The 26,014-nt window shown below is 44.5% G+C and overlaps 2 protein-coding genes across 12 annotated transcripts; one reads left to right on the forward strand and one right to left on the reverse strand.

Moving 5' to 3' along the window:
* Positions 1 to 528: 528 nt before the first annotated feature.
* On the reverse strand, positions 529 to 12,464 carry LOC109515555 (armadillo repeat-containing protein 3-like). Of its 7 annotated transcripts, none has more exons than XM_019869400.1 (17): positions 12,148 to 12,464; positions 7,013 to 7,071; positions 6,817 to 6,934; positions 6,613 to 6,738; positions 5,915 to 5,983; positions 5,407 to 5,579; positions 5,096 to 5,290; positions 4,534 to 4,753; positions 3,629 to 3,781; positions 3,451 to 3,559; positions 2,794 to 3,043; positions 2,276 to 2,412; positions 1,834 to 2,002; positions 1,647 to 1,738; positions 1,356 to 1,520; positions 1,045 to 1,207; positions 529 to 960 (listed from the first exon to the last, which is right to left on the reverse strand). In XM_019869400.1, exons 1-17 carry the CDS (start codon positions 12,173 to 12,175, stop codon positions 754 to 756), a joined length of 2,433 nt encoding a protein of 810 aa, XP_019724959.1. In that variant the 5' UTR covers positions 12,176 to 12,464; the 3' UTR covers positions 529 to 753. The 7 variants fall into 7 exon arrangements, with proteins under 7 accessions (XP_019724959.1, XP_019724960.1, XP_019724957.1 ...); XM_019869401.1 differs by lacking the exon at positions 12,148 to 12,464 and adding an exon at positions 7,849 to 8,064; XM_019869398.1 differs by having other exon boundaries at positions 6,817 to 7,071.
* pip4k2aa (phosphatidylinositol-5-phosphate 4-kinase, type II, alpha a) lies at positions 8,164 to 25,309 on the forward strand. Of its 5 annotated transcripts, none has more exons than XM_019869406.1 (11): positions 8,164 to 9,247; positions 12,867 to 12,964; positions 13,076 to 13,172; positions 14,574 to 14,726; positions 15,032 to 15,178; positions 15,257 to 15,295; positions 19,640 to 19,756; positions 22,606 to 22,719; positions 22,970 to 23,213; positions 23,299 to 23,402; positions 23,559 to 25,309. In XM_019869406.1, exons 1-11 carry the CDS (start codon positions 9,107 to 9,109, stop codon positions 23,637 to 23,639), a joined length of 1,335 nt encoding a protein of 444 aa, XP_019724965.1. In that variant the 5' UTR covers positions 8,164 to 9,106; the 3' UTR covers positions 23,640 to 25,309. The 5 variants fall into 5 exon arrangements, with proteins under 5 accessions (XP_019724965.1, XP_019724967.1, XP_019724966.1 ...); XM_019869408.1 differs by having other exon boundaries at positions 19,640 to 19,747; XM_019869407.1 differs by having other exon boundaries at positions 19,643 to 19,756.
* Positions 25,310 to 26,014: the final 705 nt, after the last annotated feature.

Here is a 26,014-nt window from a genome sequence, read left to right on the forward strand (position 1 = left end):
GTTTAACTAAAATATACAAAGTACCCACAACTTGTTTTTTGAAATATTTTAGCGTTGCAGTTTGCACTCAAAACGTTACAATGAAATGGAGGCATATCTTCTAATTTTTGCATTACAGTTGATTTGTTTTCGTACAATAAAATACTGTACACCAGTACTTTTCAGTGTTCCATTAGCCTGCCATGCATGTTTGGGAGGAAACCCCTGCGGGAAGGCCTGAGCCGGAATCGAACCCTGCACCTCTGCATTGTGAGGCCGACGTGCTAATCAGCCGACCACCGCGCCACCTTAACATTGTATCGTAAACAAAAAAACAAAACCACGCTGTAGATCAACTTCCCTTTATTCACACTTTTTTTAGTCTTTTGTTTTTCATCCATGGTAAATGATTCTATGGTGTCTCTTAAGGGTTTATTCACTGCACTTGACATCTCCCTACTTATCGTGTTGTGTGCATGCTCAGTGTAAAAGAACACCTGCAGTTTGGAGATAATACCCCCTGTGCACTCTTACTGCCACCTACTGGAGTGGATGTGCATTTGCACTTTATTCTAGTATGGGGAAAAAATAATCATGTTCTCCACGGTCACACATACCCCCAGCATTTAACCCCCCTCACCCCCCTGAAAAAATGTGGGAGTCAGCCCCACTATTTGAGAACTTTTTTCGCCAGATGGCTGTCATCATATTACCATTTCACGATACTGTCCAAATGTTGAATAAACTAGTTCCAGTTCCTACTCTCAGCAGCTCTTATAAGCTTTCATACTGACTAGCAGCAATGCTGTCAACCTCCAGGAAGGTTCCAGGCTCATGCATAAGGTCCACAATGTAGCAACATGGCTGTGAGAAGGTGTCATTGCTACAGGAATCTCCCTTGTAGAGCAGTACTTCGTTCCAAGCTCGGTTGTAGTCACCTCGAACCAGAGTACACCTCAGGCCAATGGCATCAGCTAAGTACTGCGTGGAAAAGTACAATGTATTATTAATAGTTACAAAGATGCCTTTGGATGAGGGTCGTGACGCGGTAGTCAGCGGAAGCACCTTGAAAAGAAGTGCCCTGTGGCAATGAAATCCTTTCGTGATCATGCCAATGGGGATGACGTTGCACTGCAGCTTACACCTGAGTTCATCCAGGTGCTGCAACCATGGAAATGCGTCCAGGTCTTCCTTTTCAATGGCTCCACCCATGATTTCGGTGACAAACCTGACAACCCCGAGAGAGAACCACAAGTTGCCTGAACGCTTACAAAACATTTTGTGTTTTCTTAACCCTTTATGCTGCTTTCTGCACACGTGAGCACACAGTGGTGGAAATGTCTCTTTGTTGATAATGTGCCGGTGGAAATAGTCACCTGGCCAATGCAACATATTGCTCCTGTTCTTCATTCAAAGGCTCAATGGACTCTTTCACCTCTTTAACTAGAAGCGGTAATGCGATGTCATCCATCACTTTACGATTTCTCTCTTGACTAGACTCTGACTGGGCCTCGTCTTTCTGTTGCACCTCATCACTCATCCTAAGTCACAGAAATGTAAACCACTCAACAGTTTTCATGCATATGTTGCCAAACGTTTGAGCCAAACTGGCCTGAACTGCATCATGTCTTTAATAGGCATGCATGACTGCGATTTGGGACTCCTACTCGATTGCGTTGACAACAATGACAGGCCGTAGTTGGTTTACTGGTTCCATGCAGAGTTCCTCCAAGGTCAAAACTTTCTGACAAAATCCAACCTGATGGAGACATTCATGTGTTTGATATCATCAGCAAGCTCCCAAAAATGACTACACTTTTTTGTTGTTCTTTTTTTTTCTTCTAAAGTACACACCTTCCCAGCATCATAGAAGCCAAATGTGATGACATCAGTCGTGGCCAAATAGCCGAGCAGACCATATTTAACAGACACGTTGTATTTCAGCAGACTGATCAAGGCAAACTCTGTGAATTTGCTCCTACGAGTTATTGACTGGGTAATTTCTTGAAGGATTTCCAAGGCTCTGAAACATACAAACAAGACAAGTTCTTCCACTTGCAAAAGACCAAATCAGTGATAACACAAGACTGTGTCCTACACTGCCCTCTACTGTCGGTTCTAAATTTTGAGGTTATTTTTCAAAATACCACCAAATACTGTACTGTATGTTTTAAGTAATCCATGAAAGGATTCCATATAGTATTCTTTGATAGTGAATAGTTTATGAACATTGAATATTCTATGAAAAACACACCACAGTAATGCGTATCGTGTCACTGCTAGCTCAGCATCTCACCCAAGTTTACACATCTCCACAGCAGTGGGCTCATCCTTTGTACAAACACTGATTGCCATACACGTGCAGCGCAACACCTCCATGTGACTGGAACGCAGCAAACCGACCAGCGGTCCAAGGCCTTCGGCCTCTCGCAGCTACGTTGAAAAAGATTTCAGCATTAAGGTCCTGATGTTATTGCAAGACTTGTTTGATGACCTTGCCTATCAAGTCTGAATCCTTTAGTTTTCCAAAGGACACCCGCTTATGAGCATCATTACTTTGGTCACTTTTGAGAATGAGCAGTGGGTCGCATGATGCGTCCGAATGACCCAGGAGAAATGTTTGGCACTATTCACAGAAAAGGTTGACATGATACTACAACTTTATGAGCAACTCTATTTTGAACACTGTGCTACAATATACATCTGTATCTATCTCAATATTGAGGTGGTCTCTTATGTCCCGCATGTGCCTCACGCATCTGCCCGGGTGTCGTGTAGGATTGAATTATTCAGAGTGGGTCTCGCTAAACTAACTTGTGTTCTGGCGTCTTCCTCAAATGCCAGTTCGCAGGTGCAGAGCAAGGCACTGATCAGGACCTGTGTGTCTGCCGATTTCAAGGTTTCCACCAGTACTGGCACGACTCCCTGTGATATCACGTTACACCGGATGGCTTCCTGTCCCGCCATCCTTCCGAGTAATGTTAGAGAATTGGCCACCACTTTCGGACACGTGTCTTGTAGCCTCTGCACAAGCACCTCGGGTCCTCCTGCATAAAATACCTCCCTGGTGGTGTCATAACAATACAAAGAAGACTCAGATTAATGCCCCTATAGCTGTACAATATTCATGCCTAAGCATGCGTTTTGTGTGACTGCCTAAAATGTAAGACTTTGGAGGAAACTCCGAAAGCAAAGGAATAAGAAAAGTATGCGCAAGATGAAAAATGTCTTTAATCAGTAGTCTCTCACGTGAGCAAACAATCTGTTCAATTACAGACCTGTGAAAGGCATTAAAAGCAACCCCAACTGATGTGAGCGTGAATCATTGCTCTACGTCAATAAAAGTTGCTAAAGTAGATGAACGCTACTTTTCACCCAGAGTGAATCGGTGCTGCGTTATCAGGAGTGCCGATCCGATTCATTGAATTTGATGTGTAAACTGTGGATTTGGTCATCTTTTCTTGCTCTTACATAGTATTGTGCTGGTCTCCAGATGTGATATTGGTTAGGCCCTGGATAGCATGCTCTAGGATCTCTGGACACTTACTCTTCAGTAACCGAACCACAACCGGTATGGCACCTGAATGGAAGACAACAATCAAATGTGTACCCGAGGATGTCAGTGGTCGATTTGAGGCGAGTACAGTACCTAAATCCCTGAAGAGGTCTTTGCTGGGCGGGAAGGAGGTCAACAAGGCAAAGGCTTGGCAAGCATACACTTTCACGCCATCGCTGCCGCTAGTCAAAAAATCCACCAGAACCTTCTCAATCCTCTGCTCATTCAGAAATGGTTGAAGGCCAGCTGTACACATTGTGAGAAATAACCAAGATAGACGGCAATCCCACACAAAGTACACACAAGTAGGGTAGAGCGGCCACAGTTGTAACACTCGCAAGTGCTCCCATCAGGAACTAGTAATGGGAGTCACCTGATTCACCTTGCACTTGCTTCGTTTAGTCCTTAGTCCACATGTGCAAAAGTCATGTCAGACAGCACAGAAAACATTGTGCGAGCAAACGAACTTTCAGTAAACTGTTTTTCTTTCCTCTCAATGTATGTTTGTGATGACATAGCCTGCCTGCTGTGCAGTGGAACTCGTTAAATGTGTAGCATCTTCATGATCGGTCTGTTTAGCAATATTTCACGGAGGTTGTTTGTGGTCATGTTTAAACTGTTACAGCAAAGCCAAGCTAGCTCGTTGCGAACGCACGCAGAAACAAGTTCGAACAAACCCATCTGGAGTAAGTTGTAACAGTTATAAAATTATACAATTCCACAAGCTGAATTTGACTTGAATGCATTGTTGATCGTATTTGCTTGTTATTGATTATACTACTACTATGATACTTTCCATGTGATTTATTAGTCGACCCTTGAAGCTCGTTTACATAGCAGTTTTGAACTTCCTAGGTGAAAGGAGCTCAAAGTTAGAGACAGATATGTCAAAAAGGTTACAACTGTGCCCCCTCTCTCCTACAGGTCATCTTTTCAAAGACATGACTTCAATGTTGCACTGTATTATTATTTTTTTTGTTTTCATGTTCTGTTCTTACGGTTCTGAGCGGCACCCGCGATGCACTTAACAGCAATGGCCTGGATTTCTGGACTGCCGTTTTTAGGCAAAACGGCCTGGCTTTCAGGCAATTTGGAGTTAAGAAGAAGCTCCATCAGCAAAGAAAGGCCTCCTCCCTTCTGTATCACCCGGAAACTCTCAAAGTCACTCATACAATTGGAAAGAACCAGCAAGCTCTCCCCATGTAGGTCAATTAAATCCTGCGAGATGTGGAAATACTCTCAGTTGTACCCATCCCAAAATGCCAAAATGAAGTGCTGATTTCGGAAGAAATGATATGCATAAAAGGATTGGGACACTAGGCCTACAAAACGGGAAGTTGTGGCAACAATAAATAAATGTGGTTTGTTTACTGCTCTCGCAGGTTGCACTCTCCTGGACAGCTTTTCCACAAGATCTTCCAGAGTGTCTGTCAATTTCTCACCAAGGTCAGGAATGGAAATTCTTTTAGGTCGACGTCAGGCCAACAAGGTCTCGATTAAGTGACCAACAGTGTCTCAATGCTTCTTCCATACAATATATTTGACACACTGTACACCAACCTGATTATTAACGATCTCAATGAGCTCATCAAATAGCCGTTCGTCCCTGAAGGCGCTTTGTGACTCTTCACAAGTAGAAATTATCTGCAATGTTTTTAAAGCCAGTTGCTGAAGGGCACTGAACGTTGACTTGAGCAGTGCGAGTAGTTGACGAAGCCCTTGTAATTCGATGACAGCCCGGCAAATGTGTGTGTCCTTCATAGACATAAAATCATTACAACTTTGAAAGCGGATGTTGACTTTGTGCTTTTTCAGGTACAATCCGTGACTCCATTTGTGTTGTTTTGTTTTTTCAATGTGATTTAAATCACCTCAATCAAATTGTAGATGGTATCCAGAGAGTTCTTCTGAACATCTGGGTCAGCATTAGAGAGGAAGTTGACTAATAGTGGCAGACCGTTGTTATCAATGATCTGGACCTGACAGCAGGAATCCGTGGACAGACAGGAAAGGCACAGGGTCCCAAATTCGTGGACAGCAGCATCTCATTGACAGGGCAAACATAACATAGTAAAGACAACATATCATATTAAGCCTGTACCTCGCTGAGCGACGAATGCTTGTGTTTGCACATGCAGCACATGCTGTTTTGTTCAAGGTTACACAGACATTCGCAAACAGTTTTAATAGTCAGTTTTTCTCGGCGCAGAGAAATTTTCAAACATGTACAAAACGGTGACAAGAAAAATTATTTGCGAACATCTTGTGAACGCAAAGGAAAAAACTACATTTACACACGCTCGCCAGCCTTCGCCACTCATTGAGATACCACCTTAAAGTGAGGGAATATCGATTCAGCATTGGAGCATGAAAACTTACCATTGAGTGATAGTTTGTCAATGATGGTTGGAATAATATCCATGTTTTGCAGGGCACTCCTGGCTGTACCTTCAAATGATGACACAACTGAAATGAAAGGCCTTTTCACACTGCACTTAACTCTCCTAAGCGTGCCGTTTGAGCGTCCCATTCATTGCGTACCCAGATTGCCATTTGCTGTCACTGCAGTTCAATTAGGGAGCAGCATTTCGACAGTCGGCATGTTAAATAGGAGAGGTGGGTGAGCAATTTTTGAGTGGCAACAGCAAAAGATTTGGGTGTTGTTTTTACAGTGATAATAGCATGGGGAAATGGAAAAAAAGAACTCGAACTCTGCTGTCCCAGTGTCCCACACTGTGCCAGCACCAGCGGATGTTTCTGCCATGTGTATAGAATTAATCTTTCAAGATGCAATTAATGTAAATAACACGTTGGCGGAGCATTATTTCATAAGACAGCGTCCGCGTGGAAACGGTACTTATGTTTCCCTTTGTGTGGGCGTGGCCGCAGCGACAAGGGGCGGACGTGGCCGAACACATAGCCGCGCCCCTGTTCCACCGTCCAGCCCCAAATATGGACAAGCTCGCGCCGGTTGCATACTTCCGGTTGGTTTGCCGCGAGAAGCAAGCGCAGTGCGTCGTGAACACTTTGACTCGTTCATATGCGTTGGACACCGAACATGTGTGCCGTTGACCTACTGTTGGTAGCCATGACGCCCAGTCCAATGATGGCATTGCGTCTGATCTTGCAGTTGTTGTGAGTAATGAGCTGACTGAGAGGCTCCAGTGCTCCATGCTCCGTTAGATAAACCTTGTTCAAATCTCCTAATAGCGGGGTGGGGGCAGAACACAAACTAGATTAGACGGGCAAACGGATGGGCAGTCGAGACAGGTTCCCTTCACCTTCCTCCGCAAATTCGTAGATTGCTTCGCAAGCTTTTATTAAAATGTCCTCTTCGGGAGATTTTAGTAGAAGAACTGCAGTCGCTGGTGTTTTGAACGCGACGCGACGTGCTTCAATCTGTGAGATGACAGTAAAGTGGGACTGTATCTTGAGCAGAGCTCCGATGGAGCACAAGTAGACGAAGACGTAACTTACCGTGTTCAAAGACTCGCGACTTGTCTCGTTTTTCTGATCTCTCCTCCCCATTCCGTCACCTGCCAGAGCACATAAGTTTGATTCTTTTCCTACTTTTCGAAGCTTTCGTGTTTATTTTACATGTTTTATCGATTGAATTCAAATTAATTTGTTTCAAACTGTCCCCCTACTTGAAGTGTCCACGTCGAGGACGTAGTCCTAACACCACCATGACAACAAAGTTAGCGTGACGTAGTAACCGAGGTAACGTTCCTCCAAGTCCGTCGTGTAAGTCATCTTGTGTATTAATACTTAATAATTATACAAATTGTGTCCTTATTAAGTGCATGATTGCTTCATGGTAGAATGTTTTCGACAATATTTTGTTCAGGGTAAATAATTTTACATTCTGAAGACTCAAGGGTCCTTCAACCGGTGTGGTAATTTCTCCGGTTTCTTTTTCTAAACTAAAATATATTTATATATAATAAATAATTGGCTAATTGAATATAACCTTAAAATGACAATGACTGTTTTTTTATATTTAAAAAACTATTTTACATACGTTATATAATCTCATCTAGTTTGCCCACCCCAGGTTCAATCAGTTGGGCCATTATGTTCGCTACAATACAGCACTGGGTTTCAATGTAGTAAACGTTGAAAATAAAATATGCCTGAGCCTCACTATACGAGACCCAAGAGTGGACATAAATGCCCTGTGTCTGTCTTTTTTGTCACTTTTGGACAAAAGATTCAGCAGAGCTTTACAAATCACATCGTAGGCTACGCACATTGAGTGCAGTGGTAGGCCGATAATGGCAACGACAGAAGAGGAATTGATGTCCACATTTTACCTGCAGGCCCCAAAAATATCCATTCACCGCATAAATGCTGTTTGGTCTTAGAATTACAAACGATGTAAATGCAGTGGGAAGGGAATGCACGGAGAAGCGTCGTGCTTCTGGCGACCAGGGGGGCTGCAGCGAATCAGGACGCAGCCCCTGCAAAGCCCAGGCTGCCCGAGTGTCGACTCCCATCTGTCGAGCTGTCACTTGACAGCAGCAGCACACATGAACCGGAGGGTCCCGCGCACGGATTGCGAATTACAAACGATGTAAATGTAGTGGGAAGGGAAATCACGGAGAAGCGTCGTGCTTCTGGCAACCAGGGGGGCTGCAGCGAATCAGGACGCAGCCCCTGCAAAGCCCAGGCTGCCCGAGTGTCGACTCCCATCTGTCGAGCTGTCACTTGACAGCAGCAGCACACATGAACCGGAGGGTCCCGCGCACGGATTTCGATCGCCTGTCGACTTTACTATAAAGGCGTTGCCTTCGTTGCGTTTTCAACGGGGCAGCGACATTAAAGGACAACAGCTTTGGCATCTCCACGGACGGAGCACGAAAGCGTAGGACGAAGGTTTTCTCCGCCGCTCGCTACTCGGGCTGCTAATGCTAATAGCTAGCCAGCTAGCTAGCTTGCGGACCGGATAGCAGGTGTTCGGCAGCCCGTTGGTGTATTTAGCTGGCGAAGCTAAGGTCGGATGAGCTAAGGATAGCTGCCGGTCAACGGTACCTCGCGGCTGCTTTGGCATAATAAATGTGTCAATGTAGCGCTTTTGCCAATACAACGCCAACTACTTCCCGTGTCAATGCATGCACCGTTGTGAAGTGTTTCTCCGCCTCTCGCCTTGATGAATCTACCCCGTATATGACTAGCATGCTACGGCTCTGCTAATGCCAGCTCAGTGAGGCTTCACGTCGTCGCAGGGCTGCGGAGTTCCACGGGCGAGCCGAAAGGGGGAAGAGACGTGCTCGGTAATGCATACTGGGGGACACGGTGGACTGTCAGGCGAAGGAGACCGATATTAGCGTCAACGTTGCGCCCTGCCCACCCCCGTAAATCCTTATTGAGTTTGGGCCATATGGTTTTAGCCAGGCTGCGGTGGATATTTGATGAAGAAAGGGATTAGGCTCATTTTGACCAGACAGCTGACTAAATGAATAGCCCTGTTATCCACTGAATCGTGAGGTGGTGGCCACCGTGCCAGAAAAGGGAATACATTCTGAAGATCAACCCCAGGGATTGCAATACACACAACGAGCTTGCAAAACGATGGCTTCGGCGGGCAGTATTGCTGCAGCCATTGCTAGCAAAACCAAGACGAAAAAAAAGCACTTCGTTGCCCAGAAAGTGAAGCTCTTCCGTGCCAGCGATCCTCAACTCAGCGTGGTTATGTGGGGAGTCAACCATTCGGTAAGTTGGACCGTATTTTATAGCTAATTATACGTGTGTATGCCCCCCTCCCCCCATTACATGACATCCCAATGTATACTGTAAATGGCGGCAGGTTTTCAACATGTTGAAAATGGCACAATTTTATTGCATGTATCGGATGATGTGTGTTTTGAGCTGTTAGTACTCGTGGTTTCCTGTTATGCACATGTAGGATAAGCGGCAGGACTTGATGTCATGGGTGAGTGCATCTTCCAATGTGAGGGAGCTTCTCTGCTTTTCCTTTTTTTTTAATTTTATTTTTTTTGCATTGGGTCAATGCCCTTGGCTTGCTCCTAGTACAAACATAACCAGTGAAAGACCAAACCTATGTAGAAACACATTTCTTTTTCAAAATAAATCCATATTTCTTATGTCAAGAAACGTGATCGTCATTGGCATGATTAAAAAAATGTGGCATTACTTTTACAATTCCTCTGTTGGATGTGAATATATGCTGGGAGTTGGATAACATTTTCAAATCTCCCCAAAGCATGTTGGAAAATTGTTTTTTGGCGCGATGAAATTATTATTGAACTCTTCTGCAGCAATCCCCTCATTTATGTTTGGTACAAAAACACCACTGAAGGGTGAACCACAGTGACGGAGACGCCATTTCTGCACACCATTTTACGATTTTATTTAACGAGGAAGTGGTTTGCTAACACTCTGAAAAAGAGGAGCTTCTTAGTAGAACACTTCCCAATTTACCGCCACATTTTATTTGTTTACAGATTATTTAACAAAAAAAAGAACAACAACTGTGATGACTACAAAACTGTTAGGGTGGCATCTGTGCAAATTCAAGAATGTTTTTCTTAATTTTTCACGATAATTTGGCCTTGACAGAGGTAGTTCTAAAATTGAATAATGTGTTCCTTAGAAAAAGTGAAAAGGCCAATGATAACATCATAACCATGACATTAAACACTGGATCAGTTCACATTTTTCTCTTGGACGCACTCGTCATATTAGGAGTTAATTTGGCGGCAGCTTGACATTACATTTCGAGTTTTGCTCGTCTGATGCAGGAGCCACAGCTGGTTCGATGTCATTTAAACTGGTGCGACCAGAATTTGCTGTCATGTGTTCTGCCAAATTTTAACTAGGTAGGAAGCATCACTCCACATAGTTGAATAATTTCTGTTCATATGTTAATTGTCTTATTGACACAGTGCCTGTAAATTAACAAAAGGAGCCATTATGTCTGCATGGATTTTTTTTTTAGGGTGTCAGGACATTTTTTTTCATAGCAGTAGGCCAGTCACTATTATTACGATATTGCCATATTTCTCGCTTAAGTAAGATGGACATTTTTTTTTTCATGTGTGTGTTTACATCCGTCAGCAGTTGTTGGTGCTGATTCGTTCACTTTCGTGTCAGATACCATGCTCGAAATCTGCTCCGTGCATAAGTCATCTTACGGTCCATCTTTCACCTTTTTGTCTTTGCGCACCACGTTCACTTCAGCTTCCCCATGGAATAGTCTCTTTGCTTCTTTTCGATTCAGGTGGTGCAAACTACCTTGAGTTGTACCGGTGTATGTGCTACCACTCTATTTTTATCTGCGTCCTCATTACGTCTGAACCCTGTGCTTGTGAACAGAAGGATGCAGAACTCCCCACTGGCATAACAGTGTTCGCTACAGGTTGAAAATGGCTGCAATATGACAAGCCAGTCGCCAAATTCAGTCTCATTGAAATGTGATTTGTCTGAGCGGTTTTGCTTGTTACATAATACAGTAGTGGAGAGCCAGATTGAAAGTGAGGGACGAGACATAAAAGGGGAAAAAAAAAAATCAAGTGATGGAATTTACCCTAAATAATAAATAGAAATAAATAGAAAATATGTAATATATATAATATAAAATTTTTAAAAATAATATTGTGCACATGGCCCACAAAGCCGCATTCTTGTGCTCATAGAATGGCCTAATGTAACACGAAGACAAACTGTATTTGAACTGCAGTGGCCTTCAATAAAAATTCTGTGTCTTCAAGCTCATATGAGCGTCATGTGATTATTTTGTCTAATTGCCACCAGTGATTCATGGGTTTGGAGTCATAACCATCTCCGTAATGATGCCATGGCCGCACAATTGCTCAGCGTAAGGTTAAGTCTACACTCCGACCATCATAAAATGTCGTTGCTCTGTGACCTTATGATGCAGGCAATGTGTTGAAGGTCAAATCTCCATTCAGTGTGTGTTGTGAATGTCTTCTGTTGGAGCAATATCGCGGATTCGTTCATACGAACACATTTTTCAGTCTGTATCTTAATCAAAGCTCAAAATACATTTTTTTTCTGTTGGCTAACCGTTTTGCTCATAAACCCTGCGTGCCGTCAGATCTTGCAGGAGTTCACAAGCTTAAAATTCTTATTTCTCCCCACCAATTTGTAGCCGTTAGACTCTCTAATTCAAATGTCTGCTTTCAGTCAACACTATTTGTCATCGGCTAAGAGCAAGTCATCGCTTTGACAAAGTTCAGAGATAACAACACCGTGTCATGCTGCTGACGGAGCACTCTGCCGCACTCGCTTCCTGTCCAAATGAAGCAATAGCACATACTTGCTTCACTCTGGACCGGAAAACTAGTTTGCATCGCCATGGAGACAAACAGGACGTGGTTGTTTGCAATGACTCTGCAAGTGCGATAGTCGTATGGCAATGAACTATGCTGGATACGAGGTTAGGCTGGCTAATCAACGCAAACGTTGCGACGCCAGCACAATGGCATCGAAATTGATGACAAGTGATAATCGCTAAAAATAAAAGAGTGCAATGTAGCAAGGCATAACATTGGAAGTCGTCTTCTTTGCGAAAAACAATGTTGCATTTTCGTACAAGTGACTTAGAAAAGTAAATGGAGCTGGTTACTCACCACGTCTGGTTTGCGAAAACACTGCCATGTCTTCTCCACGGCCGTTGCCAATGGCTCACAATAAGGAAGCGCTTGACTTGGTCCTTCCATCCAGCAAAAAAATGTCAAATCAATCCGTGACTGAAGGTAAAGAACAGATTTACTGTCTCTGCATCAGGAAAATATCAAAGACTGAATTCAGGTCAGATGAACGTGTTTAAAACACCAGGCACACTCATTGGACAGATTGACTTGAAGTGGAAACAAAACAGCTTTTAAAAAAAAAAAAAAATGCAATGTGACAACTGGCGTGCTTTTTTGTGGAATTTTCTGATTCGTTCCTAGGCACGTCTTGATGTATTTTACTTTATTTTTACGATTTGAAAGATTTGACCCCCCCCCCCCACAGCTGGCTTTTCCAATCTACAGTATGTGTTACATCAGCATGAAGAGCTCATCTGTCAATTGCCTGTGTTATGAAATATGCTGACATTGAAGGGCTTTCCTAAGCAAAGCTGAGCTGCACCATAAATTAGCACGACCATCTTATCACGGTTGCCGTTTAAACGGGTTGTAAAAGGGTGACATCAGATGTTTTCCGCAGCAAGATTCAGTAATGTTAGACGTCAGTGGTGTTTGCCGCTTTGCACGCTCATCATCGTGTATGCAATAATTGCAGCACTGAAGTTTCTTACCTTGTCACTGCCCCCCACCCCCCCTTCTCCCCATGTTTCCTGTAGATAAATGAGTTGAGCCATGTTCAGATTCCCATTATGCTCATGCCAGATGATTTCAAGGCCTACTCGAAGATTAAAGTGGACAACCATCTATTCAATAAGTAAGGTCTTGAATGTGTTTATGAATATTTAGCTGCTGTTGGCGTTGTCAAATTTAGTTTTGGACCCAAAAGTCCATTTCCTAACTGTGGTTTCTTGTTTTCCTTGTGCAGAGAAAACATGCCCAGCCATTTCAAGTTCAAGGAGTATTGCCCCCTGGTGTTTCGAAACCTCAGGGAGAGGTTTGGCATCGATGATCAAGATTTCTTGGTATGAAAATGTACCTTCATCTTTGCTAGATGTCCAACATAATCCTTGCTACGTTGGCCAACTGCGACGCTGTTTGTCATTTGTCTTTGAAATGGGGAATTGTGCAACTGCTGTGTGAAACCATCCTGTGCAAGGGCCATATTGACTACTGAACTTCACACGGAACTATAAAAACACCAGAAGTAGCATTTTTGTTCAGCCCACTTGCGAGACCTCTCTTTGGCATCTCTGTCTGTCCGAGACAACCCCCACCGCTCATGCGGTGAGTTAGCTGGGCTTGGAGGTCAACGTGTTCTAGCTCATTGCAGCTGTCCATTTTATGTTTATATTAGTCTTTAACATGCTCTATTTGGAGTGTTAAAGATCCTAGCAAGCGCAAAGCACTGTCATGGCATGGCTGGCATAGAATTACTTCACCAGTTCAAGCGCAAACAAAACTGCCTGTTCAACTTTCTGGTTTTTTTTTTTGTTTGTTTTTTGTATGACAATAGCCCTCATTACAACCTATCCGAACAAAGATCTTGATTCGGTGGGAGTGAGTTATGTGTCAGCCTTTTAATACATTTCACGAAGCAATCCATTTTCGGTCATACTGTGAAGCACATGTTGGTGCATGTGCCTCAAAGGTTATTCCTCCATAGTAAAAGATGCAAAGATTTTGAAGGGGGTAGAGGTAGTCACCAAGGGCAGAGGACATCATGAATTCTTGAAGACTGAGGCACAGAGACAGGATTTGGGGATCATGTTACTTGGAGACTTTTCCAAAGTCTGGACAACAGCTGCTTATGTCTGTGTAAAGGTTTGGTCAGGCGCAGTGTGCGGGGTCGGAACACCGCATGGTTATACGGACGGCTTGAAGAAGCAGCAAAAAAATCAGTTCAAACAATGGTGGTCATCCAGGTCAAATACAGTACTGAGCATTTTTGTATTTATTCCTCAGAGTTAAGCTTAGTCAGGTTGTTCAATGAGCAATGCCCCCCCCCCTTTTTTTTTTTTTTAATATTGACAATGTCAATCATATTGAACATTTGCTCAGCATTTATTGTTGTTTAAAACACTGAGCTACAAATTTTGACTGAAACGTAAAGAACATTTTCAAAATGATTGGGTTTTAAAATGAAAAGAAGTTGAATTGAGACTTTGATTTTTTTGGGGGGGGGGCGGGGGGTAACAGAGGAAACTGCAAAATGATTGTTGGTCTCATTCTGTCTCTGTCAACGCATCCTGCAGTTTTACATTTATGCTGCGGTGTACAAGATGGATGTCAGTAACAATACAAATCTTATAAACTGCCCAATATTGCACTGACGGCATTTTTGCCTGTCCCAGTCCAGTTTGTGCACAATTTCCCATCAAAAATAATCTCCAACGTCTGGTGAATGATCTTTCTCTTCCTCGCAGAACTCCCTGACTCGTAGCGCTCCCTTGAACAGTGAAGCCCAGGGACGAAGCGGGGCTCGTTTCCATACCTCATATGACAAGCGCTACGTCATCAAGACCATCAGCAGTGAAGACGTGGCGGAAATGCACAACATTTTAAAGAAGTACCATCAGGTGACATAAGTGTAGTAATGCCATTAAAGTAGCTGAATCCGATTGATTGGCTAAGTATGTGAAGAAAAAAAAAAGACACAAGGAATTTGCTTTCCCAATTCGGACCGTCCAGAGGAATGTAGACAAAACAATGACCAACAGGGGGAGACAGAACGTGAAGCATGGCGGTTTGCTGTTCAAGATATCGTAGTTGTGAAAAGAAAACAATGGGGAGAGGCCTTGATTGAATTATGAGTGACTGCTGCAGTATACCCTGTATTCTGTTCAATAACCCACTTTTGCTGTTTATCCATCTCATTTTGCAGTTTATTGTGGAGTGCCATGGCAACACGCTGCTGCCTCAGTTTTTGGGGATGTACAGGCTCACCGTTGACGGGGACGCAACGTACATGATTGTTACACGCAACGTCTTCTCGCACCGCCTTTCTGTCTTCAAAAAATATGATCTCAAGGTATAAGGGGAGCGCAAAGAGAAAAACAAATCACCGCAGTAATGCCAGTAACATGATGGTATTTTTATTTGCTTCCAGGGTTCGACTGTGGCGCGAGAGGCCAGTGACAAGGAGAAGGTACGGCGCACTGGCTAATACACATTCCTCCTTTAAACATGATGAAAGGGCATTTAATCCGTTACTTTATACAATTTACAAGCATTTGAACACACTTAGGAGTTATGCGAAAATCATTTTACACTCAAAAAATGGATACGGTTGCTGGCGTGGAAATGTGTCTTATATATTTTTTTTTTGCAATCATTCCTACTCTGTCCGAGTCTGCTCCAAATTCATCAATCCACGATGACCCATGTACAATCCGGTGTATGTTGTGGACCGGCGGTGCCCAAGTCCGGTCCTCCAGTGCACCTAACAGATGTCTCCCTCCTCCAACACACCCGATTCGAGCGGCGAGCGCATCGGCCAGCTTTGCAGAACCCCAATAACGACCGTGATCATTTGAGTCGGGTGTGTTGAAGGGGACACATACTGGATAGCGGCTCTCGAGGACTGGACTTGGGCACCGCTGTTGTGGACGGTGCAAAGCGCGGAAATGAACAGAATCGAATATCCGTCCTTATTATCTTAGCAAAGACATTCAATTAGCTTGTGTATGTCTTGCCTATGAAAACACTAACAGAATTCTTCCCCGAAAAGACATTGGGTCAATTACAGAAGAAGCGATGCGCTGAAGAATCTTGTCATTGCGTCGATTTCAGTGCCCAACACGGCTTCGAGCAGTTTCAATGCAACTGCCATCACCCAAACAGTTAAATGATCTCCAAAACTTGTGGCATGCGTTTCCTTTTGGTAATGCTGACAGTCATAAATGATCATTCCAACACTTTTAGGACCGATTATTCCATTACCCCATTCCCGTCTGGTCCCCTGCATGCTGTGTGTGTTTCTTAGTTGGCTTGAACCTCTCTAACCTTGCTTCTGTTGCTCCATTATTCCCCCTGCTTGCTCTCTGCGTGTGAAAGATTTGTGCGCATGAATGTTTGTGCGTGTGTGTGTGCGTGTGTGTGTGTGTACCCTTTTGAGTGCTATTGAAAATAGCAATAACGATGTGTGTAAGGAGGTAGAGTGGTTGTCTCCCAACCCAGAGGTTGGGGGTTTGATCCTCGGCCATTGCGACCTTGTCAAATTGTCCTTGAGCAATGTACTGACCCCCCTGTTGCTCCTGATGCTGCGTCATCAGTAGGTTAACGAGTAAATAGCGTCAAGCGCTTTAAGTACCACACGTAGAAAAGCGCTATGTCAGTGACAGCCCTATTTACCAAGTAACCATGTGATGTGATAATGTTGCTTTGGGGGTGAGGGGGTTTAATCATTTTTGTGACAGACTTATATCACCTTGGGTTTTTTTTTTTGTTGTTGCTCATTTCAAATATTCGCTAATGAACACTACTTGTGACACAGCGCTTTGACCTTGTGAAAGAAGGAGACGGCATTCAGAATTCCAAACCCTCGACCTCTGGGCTGTTTTTTTTAAGGCCTATCCACTCAGCAACACTGACAAGAAAATTGCTGACCATATATCTGTGTAATCCCACTTACTGTGGAGATTTGTTGGAACATGAAAATGCATGAACCATTAAAAAAAAAAACGGTCCCTTTATTTCACTGTTTTGCAGAGGCCTGTTTTCCGTTAGCATTGGCAATGTGGCACCCTAACTTTTGTTTAGTGTTGAATCAGTGTTTCGCCAAGAGCTGCTATTAACAGCAAACTCAGAGGTCTTTTTCCGAAGATTTTTACAGAGTTGGGCTTCGTGGTGGCGCCCCCCGTGTCCCTGAACAGCCATGCTCCCTGAGCAACTTGTTCACAATATGAAACCGGGAATTATCATCTTGGAATCTGCATGTGCCGTCGGGGGAGGCTTTCTGAAAACAGTTCCGGTACATTCATTTTGGGGCACGTAACATTGCCCGCCTCAATAATGAGAGTAGTCCCACCAGTTTGTGTGGTGCTCAGCAGCCATGCTGGCTGCATCACTTAATCCTCTGCCCTTCTCACCCCAATGCGTCCATCACTCTGGAACGCGGTAACTTGTAACTGTTCAGCCCGTGTGACCTTTTCCTTTGCTCCACAGTGCATTCTTTATGTTCCCCTGAAAAGCCAAAGTTTATTTTTATTTTTTTTTTCCTGAGAAGCTTTGTTTACACTGCAGCGCATGATGCGCAATTCAGATTTTTTTAAATGCCCTATTTTTACAAACTTGTGCACATTGCACAAAGAAATGTGACTTCTAATGTGAACAGAATGCATCTGAATTGACACGCGCGCGGTGTTCAACATCGCCTTAGAACAAAGTAGTCGTGAGCAACGGTGTTGGTAGCTCTCAAGGCATTAAAAAAAAAAAAAAAGACGATGACGACTCCAGCCTCTCATCCATTGTGAAATAAGTGACATGATTGACCTGTAGGGCAGCCAGTCAGCCATACCCCTGACGACCGGCTGACCGGTCACACCGGTGACTCCACCCGAGGCGCTTGCTGGCCGGTCGAAGGAGGGGCATGTTTGAGCCATTGATTTAAAAACACCAAGTCCGAGTGGCGTTCCACCCTGACTGATGTGCATTGGGAAGTGTGCACACGGCTCACTATCAACGCCATCCCTGCCTGATCCCGGTCGGCCTAAGTCATCAAAGCAAGGACATAAAATGTACACATGGGCTCATGCAGGTATGCAAGGTACACCAATATATGTTGTACATGTCAAGAATTCTAAGGATATTTTTCAACAAATGGATGCAGACCAGTTTTCATCCATCTTGAAAAAAAAAGCATTGTTGATATATCTTTCTACAGTTGGCGTGACCGACAGTGTTTGCTCAGTTCAAATCCCAATAAGGACCGTTTGCTGGCAACGGCTGTGTCTATGAGAAACCACCCTTTCTGACTCAGAAAGGTTTCGACTTTCCATTTGAGTTTCTGGTGGTTTAATTGTCGTGCACCGTGGAAGGGAGTGAGGGGAGGGCTTGAGCTGTCGTGATTCCCTGAGCTAAATTTAGCCTCGTCAGTGTCAGACAAAATGCAGTTCGGGGGTTTAAGCTAATGAGTCAACTGTTTTTGACTCATTAGCTTGGCTACAGTTTTATTTGGTCACCAGTTGTATGTTGATGAGATCTCAGCAACGTCAAACCTGCACACTCCTCAGATTGTGGTTGGCTCTGATTTTTTTAGGTTTTTTTTTGTCAATCGGTAAATGTGATATAAAAGCTGTTTTTTCAAGCCGGCATTTCCACACCCAAAAAGCGGGCGATACCGTGTGGTCATCTGAAATCCTGCATTTTTGGTGTGAACTAATTCCACAAGACTGAATACTGTAAAAACAACACAAGGATATATGGTGGCGGTGAGCACACGAAAGCACTTTTGACTGTGAGCACTCACAGGTGTTCAGCTTCGGCGATTGTGTTTGCAACCTTTCAAGTGTGGACACCCACACGCATTGCTCTCGTGAGTGTGCAATAAGTGAAAGATGAACAGTTGTGTTTAGAAGGTGCCGTGTGTGTTTTCAAATACTCGTACAAGAAGCATGGCGGGGTTGTTTTCTGACTGCATGACTGTCTGCCTTTCATGCATGCATCTGCATGGTCTAAGAAGTTCTTCTGCATCTTTTTCTAGTTCACTTCTAACACATTCCAGTGTGAACACGAGCCCCATTCTGTTTCAACCTATGTGTCACATCTGCCTGGAGTTTTGACTTAACCTATCCATCATTTAGGAAAGACGGGGGTAGGTAAATGCGTCATCTTAGCATTTTGTTAGTGTCATTAATAACATTTTAAGAAATCATCATCATAATTTTATTTGGAAAAGCCCTTTCTGGATGTCCACCCTCGTTTCACACTGATGTCTTTCTGAATCGCATACAGATTCAATGTCCTGATACGAATGCAGAGTGGACTGCCTTGATCCGAGTTTAGCATCCGTGGGCTTAATTGCACCACCGCAAATGTAGCTCTGCGCTTGAAGAGTTTCCATACGTTTCCTTGCTCTATTTAGCTTCCATCCCAAGTCTCCTTAGAGGAGCCCTGCCGGCCTTTCTTATTCATTGTCCACGTGCCGAAAGGGACTTTTTTTTTTTTTTTTTTCCTTCTTTCAACAAATCTGACACGCGTACAGGTTGAGCAGCGTAATGCCGACCTCCAGCGCATTCAGTGGAGGAACACAGACAAAGTGGAAGTTCTTCTCGACACGTAGCGGCTAAATAGCAGGAGAGCGCAACAGTTGGCCACAATAATTTTCCGCATCCTGCCCTCTCCAAGCCTCTTCCAGTTTTTCAAGCAAATGTTCTTTTACATTTGAAATACTTTGCCTTTACTTCCAACTTCCTTCCTTCCTTCCTCTCTCCTTTTCTTCTCTCCTTTCCTCTGCCCCGACCGCCCCTTCCTCGCTCCCCCCTTTTTCTAGCAGCCGCCCCCACCAGAGGATGTGCCCCTGCGGCCCAAATCTGGTAACGTTCAGCAAAGGCTGCAAACACTGCGGATCGCGACGCGCTTTTACTGCGCCATGAAACACGTAAGAGATGTAAGACAACCAGGGCTCATATACCAGGCATGATCTATCTAACCAAGCTTCTTTTGTAGTTACTTTTGTTCCCACCGAGATTCCTTTCTTCTGCAGGAAGTCTTGTTTTGTTTTGAAGGTCATACGTTTTTCAATTTCTCAGCAGGATCATTCGATCAATGGCACCAACTTGCAACAGACGAGAGCAAAACGTTTGAATGACCGCGTGAGTAGGAAGGTCAAACCGATGGGAGATCGTGAATCAAATCGACGGAATACAGTTTAGACAACGTTACAAGAAAGTTGCGGGGGCGGGTCCTTTCTTTTCCTCGCCAAAGCAGTCAAAAATGCATCAGTCGGAGACAACGCAAGGATGGAGAGAATGTGCCTTAAAGAGCGCCGAGGAGATGTGCTGACCGCGCCGCCTCTCTGTTGGCAAACCATTTTGTTATTATTGGCACTCGACAAGTACGTTGCTGCCTTCGGTACTGTCGTTAAAAAGGATATCCAAGAGATGACTCAGATTAGACAAGTTTGTTTCTTCCTAGTACAGCATGTGCTGTTCATCTGACCAAAATGTCGCAGTGTGACTCCCGGTTTTATTCTGTGTGTCCTCTACCTCCTCAGGAATTGGAGCATTGTTTATCAGCTCACAGTTTGAGAGCGTACCATGCAATGGTTTTCGATGTTCCGCTTGTAGGCAAGCGGGTGATAGTTTTTCGTGCTCGGTTTGATTACAATACAGTGGGATCTCTCAGGTCCCAATCCTTTGCATACGGGAAAGAACCGGAATGGAGAATCCGTTCCAGGGTCAAACTGTCAAGCCCCAAAAAAAAAAAAAAAGCAACCGATACAAGTATAAAAAGACATCGCTGTTCTTAGGAAAACAATACGACAGACTCAAATGGATTGCGTTCTGACTGTGCCTTACGTGTGTCCCTCTAGTGTAAAAAGATGCGAACCACAGGCAAGAGTCGAACGGAAAAACAGTCTGGGCCGTGAGTCTTTTCTCACATTCTTAGCACCCCTTCCGTAGGGCGGTCCTCGTCCTAAAATAAAGCTCAGTGCCCAGAGTAAATACTTTGATGCACATAGCCGTCAAATTTGAAGCAGCCGTACGGGGGCCTCGCACCTCACGGATTAAGCGATTTATGTTTTGATTGAATTGCTATGCAGGTGACTTGTGTGAGTGCGTATAATGCAGGGATCTTGGATTTTGACCACTAAATGATGCTTACAGGCGGTCTGGGCCTGCGCACGGGACTCCCGATTGCGTTGCGAATTGGCCAGTGTTGAATGGCACTTGACGTCTCGTAGGTGTGATGCATCCCCGCGTCCATGTGTGAAAGCTACGTTTGAGCCGATGGACGGAAGTGCGTGTGCGTATGGGAACATTTGATCGTGGGATCCCGCGGGTGAAAGTTATTCGAAAGTGAAAGGAAAACCTTGCTGCGGGCACTGAATTTTAATTTGACAAATACGTTTTCATTTTTGGGACGATGACGTACAATTAGTAACCCATTCGAGTTGATTTGGGACACGTTGGTAATCGTCAAAACGAATAGCGAACACGGACGAGTCTGAGCTCTTACACACGTTTTTTTTTTCCCTTTATTTTTAAACTATTTCTTCCTGCCACTCATGTCTGGACTGCAAACGGTATCAGCCCCAGCCCAAACTTCACACTAAAATTATGCACATGGATAATGGGCATGAAGTCGCCCAGAAATTGCATAGCCGACTACCCAGCCAGTTTGTTTTTTTGAATATTGCTTATATGAGGTCCATGTCTGTATATGTGTTCAGTTGTCCTGTTTTTTTTTAGATGTTTTCTGTCTATAATTGTGTGTGCGTGTGTGTTTGTTTGTGTAACGTCTGAGGTGTCTCTACCGCAACCACGTCCGCTTCCAAGTGATGTGTTGCTGCTCTTCTTCTGCTGCCATAGAAACGCTGTAGTAGCCACACTGCTGCTGACTGTCACCCTCTCTTTACCTCATTTCCTGCTCTCTTGATCCCAAACGTTAGGCCCCATTCTCACGGAACACCTCTTCCTCCCACAGACTGATCCGAATCTTGATTTATTTTTTTTTGTGTTTTTTTTTTAATCACATTGCCCCAACATTCAGGCACTTAAGTAGTGGTTATTTATCTGCGATGCTGACTTACGAATGATTGTTTCAAACCAGCTAGCGTGCTGACTCCAGCCCACTGTCGACAAAGGCGTTTCTTGGCTTTGAGTCGACTCTGCAAAACAGTGTACGGATCTACCAGATGCTTGGAAAAGCTGTTAAAACATCAAGCCATAAGGCTGCGGCCAATACGACTCGAGCGTTTTTTTTTTTCTGCACGACTCTGATCGTCAAAGCAAAATCCGACCACCTGTGAATACCGCATCAGATGGGTCCGTCGTCCATTCCGACGCGCATGCCGCATGCACCGCGTTCCCCGACTGACTTGACCGAGTGGCTTGAAAAGAGTTGGACCTCGGTTTGGACAGACCGCCCGTGCTTTGTTACCCGGACGGGCGGCTATTTCTGACAAACCGCCGGTTGCAAAGCCTCAATGATAAGTTATGAACCGCCATCTGCACCACTTCCATCGACTGTGCTGTTTTCATACCTTGCGGAAAACGGGACAGTAACACTCATGCTGGTGTTAAAGTGAATAAGTTTCCTTTGAAATCCCTGGTGACCCAAGGTAAATAAACCCGCTGCTTTATATGGCAGCCTCTTGTGTGATTGGCTGACCTTAAATCTTTGCACGAAGAGAGACTTTGCACCAGCATACTGGCATGTTGTTCCCCCGTTCTCCCCACTGGCTGATGACGATTGTTGTCACCGTGACCGCTAATCTCCCTTGCTGATGGCTAGGCTAAGGAGCTGCCTACCTACAAGGACAACGACTTCATCAACGATGGCCAGAAGATCTGCGTCGACGACGAGAACAAGAAAATGTTCTTGGAGAAGCTCCGGAAAGATGTCGAGGTAGGCTTGTTTGAATGCCTCCAAAACATCTGAAGCGGACAACTGCGACCAAGAAAATGTGGCCCGTCGTGTTGCTCTGACCGTTGATGACTTGCGAACTCACAAGCACCGCCGGTTCAAAGTTTACGTCGGCGGGCTTTGCTAGATTTAACCAAGCTCTTCTTTTGAGAATAGGGTCGGCTGAGCCCCACTCTTCCTGAAAAGGTTCTCCTCCCCTAACCCCTCATGCTTGCTCCCCCCCAATCCTTAGTTCCTGGCCCAGTTGAAGCTCATGGACTACAGTCTGCTGGTGGGGATCCACGATGTGGAACGAGCAGAGCAGGAAGAGGTGGAAAGCGAGGACAACGAGGCCGAGGAGGAGGGTGGCGAGAGCGACGGAGGGGTCATCGGGACCCCTCCCGACAGTCCCAGCAACACCCTGGACAGCACCAAGCCCCTGTCCCCCGGGGAATTTGATCCCGCCATTGATGTCTATGCCATCAAAAGCAGTGAAAGTGAGAGAGGCTCGCCGTGTCCTCCCCATCTCGAGCTCCTCCTGGTGGACATGTGCTCAACCGTAACTTGGCTTTCATCCGGCAGGTGCGCCCAGGAAAGAAGTCTACTTCATGGCCATCATTGACATCCTGCAACACTATGATGCCAAGAAGAAGGCCGCCCACGCCGCAAAGACGGTCAAACATGGCGTAAGAAGCTTCTTTTTGCCGTCCGATGTTTTTTATCGGGACAGTCTGAACTGTCCTTCGGAGAGAAAGTCTCGTGGAAATGCAAAAGAATAGTGACAGGCCCGGTCCAAAGTGTCGCTCCTGAATGCAAAACCATGCGTCATTTTCTCCCTGCAGGCTGGGGCCGAAATCTCAACCGTGAACCCCGAGCAGTACTCCAAGAGGTTTCATGATTTCATCACCACTATTCTGTCATAGCCCCCACGAGCACCAGGAGGTGCTTAAGCTCGAGGGTGGTGGGGGCCGTAGGGTGGAGAGGGGGAAAAAACAAAAGGCGATGGAAAGAATGAAGGTGCTGTGGTGTCTTTGTGTGGCTTCCCCGTTTCCTCCTTGCCGCAGCTAAAACGTTATTCGTTTACATTCAACTCCTCCTTGACTTTTGCAAAGGTTCTTTGGATGAGGCAATTGTCAAAATCAAATGTTCTTTTGTTGTTGTTGTTTTTCCCAAACAGTCTTGATGAGTCCTTTGTCTTGTCATTTTGGTGGAAAAGTGTTTTTTAAATTGCCCCCCCCCCCCGCACATCCTTTGTGTGTTTGTGTCAGACTCACCCTTTATGTGATGTTGGAGGGGGGCTGAGTTTCACTGAGGGGAGGAGGCCAGCCCCCCCCCCCCTTCCCGGCAACACGCCACCCTCCCGTCCCTGCAGATTGCCGCGTTCGTTGCGTTTAGTCACTCCCATGTCCTCCTCCTGTGCGCTCTTGCCATATGTCGATACAGCGCTTCCCCTCATCCCGTGCGCTCACTTTTGTCATTTGAGTTGTGATGCGGACTGGATAAGTGTGACTTAGCGACGGGGACAGGAAACGATGCATCAATCGACATCGTAAAAATAACTTCTCGGGTGGCGGTCTTTTCGAGAGTCGACATCGGCCATGAACAGGCTCTTGCCATCGGCACCTTATGTTAGGAATTTAAAAAAAAAATGTTTGCACTTTTTTTGTTGTTACAGTCCATGACAAAACATTTGAGCTTTTGATGACATTTGTGGCAACTAAGAGGAATCCTGTGAATAATGTGTGGAAAAGCTGCAGGGACTTGGTTCCGTTTGGAGAGAAACCAGAAAAGTATTCGATTGGGCCAACAAAACAAAATTGATCCTGCCGTGATCATACAAGTAGGAACCACGTGGCTGCCTCGCACTCCGGGCAGCAGAAAAACAAGCGTCCTCTTCTTGCATCCATAATTTCAAAGTCAATGCAACGTGTTTTCAAGGAGGCTACTGATCATTGTCCAGCAACGCTTCCAGATGTTTTTTTTTTTTTTGTTGTTGTTTTTTTTTGAAGGGGGGGCACTTAATCGTCTTTGAGATTGGCACGGCACTCCCTCACTTCCCCGCACACATTTCCACGTTCACGTTGCTTCACTCATTGTGGAGCATCAGTCACGTTTTTTTTTTTGTTTTGTTTTGTTTTTTTTTTAGTCATCACCTGCAGGTATTTCTCTTTTTACATTTGTTGAGGATGACGATAGCATAGAATCTTGATCTCAAAATGGATTATCCCTCCCACTGCAGCTTTACATGAGCTGCATCCAGAGGAAAAAAAGTTTGTCACATTTTGTTTACAGAACATCTTCAAAAGAGCCTTGCCCGTCAATCGTCGCAAGGCAAACACTGACTTTTTCGTGGCAAATGCCGGATGACCACTCTTGGTGTTTCTGTTTCAATCTGGTGAAGAGGGTTGCAGCCCCTCATGTTTGCGGGCGTGACCGCGTTTCTCTTTAACTTTGGCTTGATGACTTTCCTGGAGAGAGTTTTTGGGAGATGATACAAGAAGCATGTTGTCAAGGCCGTTCCCATTTGTGTTGGAGGGTTTTTGAATATTTTGCACACAAGGAAAGGAACCAAATGTTACAAACAACAACCCCACTTATTTGATGCGGTCTTAAGAAGGGAAATGCAATATGTGTGTGTGTGTGTGTGTGTGTGTGTGTGTGTGTGTGTGTGTGTGTGTGTGTGTGTGTGTGTGTGTGTGTGTTCAAGTAAGAAAAGTGCGCGTGACGTGCAGTACTTCTGTAAAACAAATTTCAAGCAATTAACGTCATCCTCTTTGACCTATTTTAACCCGTGCAAAAGGTTTCCATCACAATATGTTTGTGTAGATATCAGATTATATTCACATTTATATTTTTACATTGGATTTTAGTCATGAATTGTTGTATTTGGGAAAAAAAAGGACATAAAAAATAAGTCACCCGTGAGACTGAATGACGGACGGTGCTGTGGTAAATGAAGAATAACTATGCTTGAATCTCTAAAATGCTTACGCTGATGTGCTTTTAAAAAGTCATTAAAAATTGCATGTCAAAGGACTAAGTTTCCTTTTCTTTCTAGTCAGTGTTGTTGACCGTTGAAGTTAATTTTTGTGTCCCTCCACTTTGACGTGTGAGCTGTTGTGCATCACATCATACCCCGCCGCGCTTTGACTCTTTTTCATTGTTGCACTGTGCAAGATGTGTGCCTTTATACTCCGGAAATTATTTAATTTTATACTTTGTATTTTTTTTTCTTTTTTTTTTAATAAATGTCAAATGTTATTTGGATAATCGGGTTTTTACTTTGCCATGTATTCCA

The sequence above is a fragment of the Hippocampus comes genome, unplaced genomic scaffold (assembly GCF_001891065.2).
Source record: "Hippocampus comes isolate QL1 unplaced genomic scaffold, H_comes_QL1_v1.1 scaffold149, whole genome shotgun sequence".
Classification (NCBI taxonomy): Eukaryota; Metazoa; Chordata; class Actinopteri; order Syngnathiformes; family Syngnathidae; genus Hippocampus; species Hippocampus comes.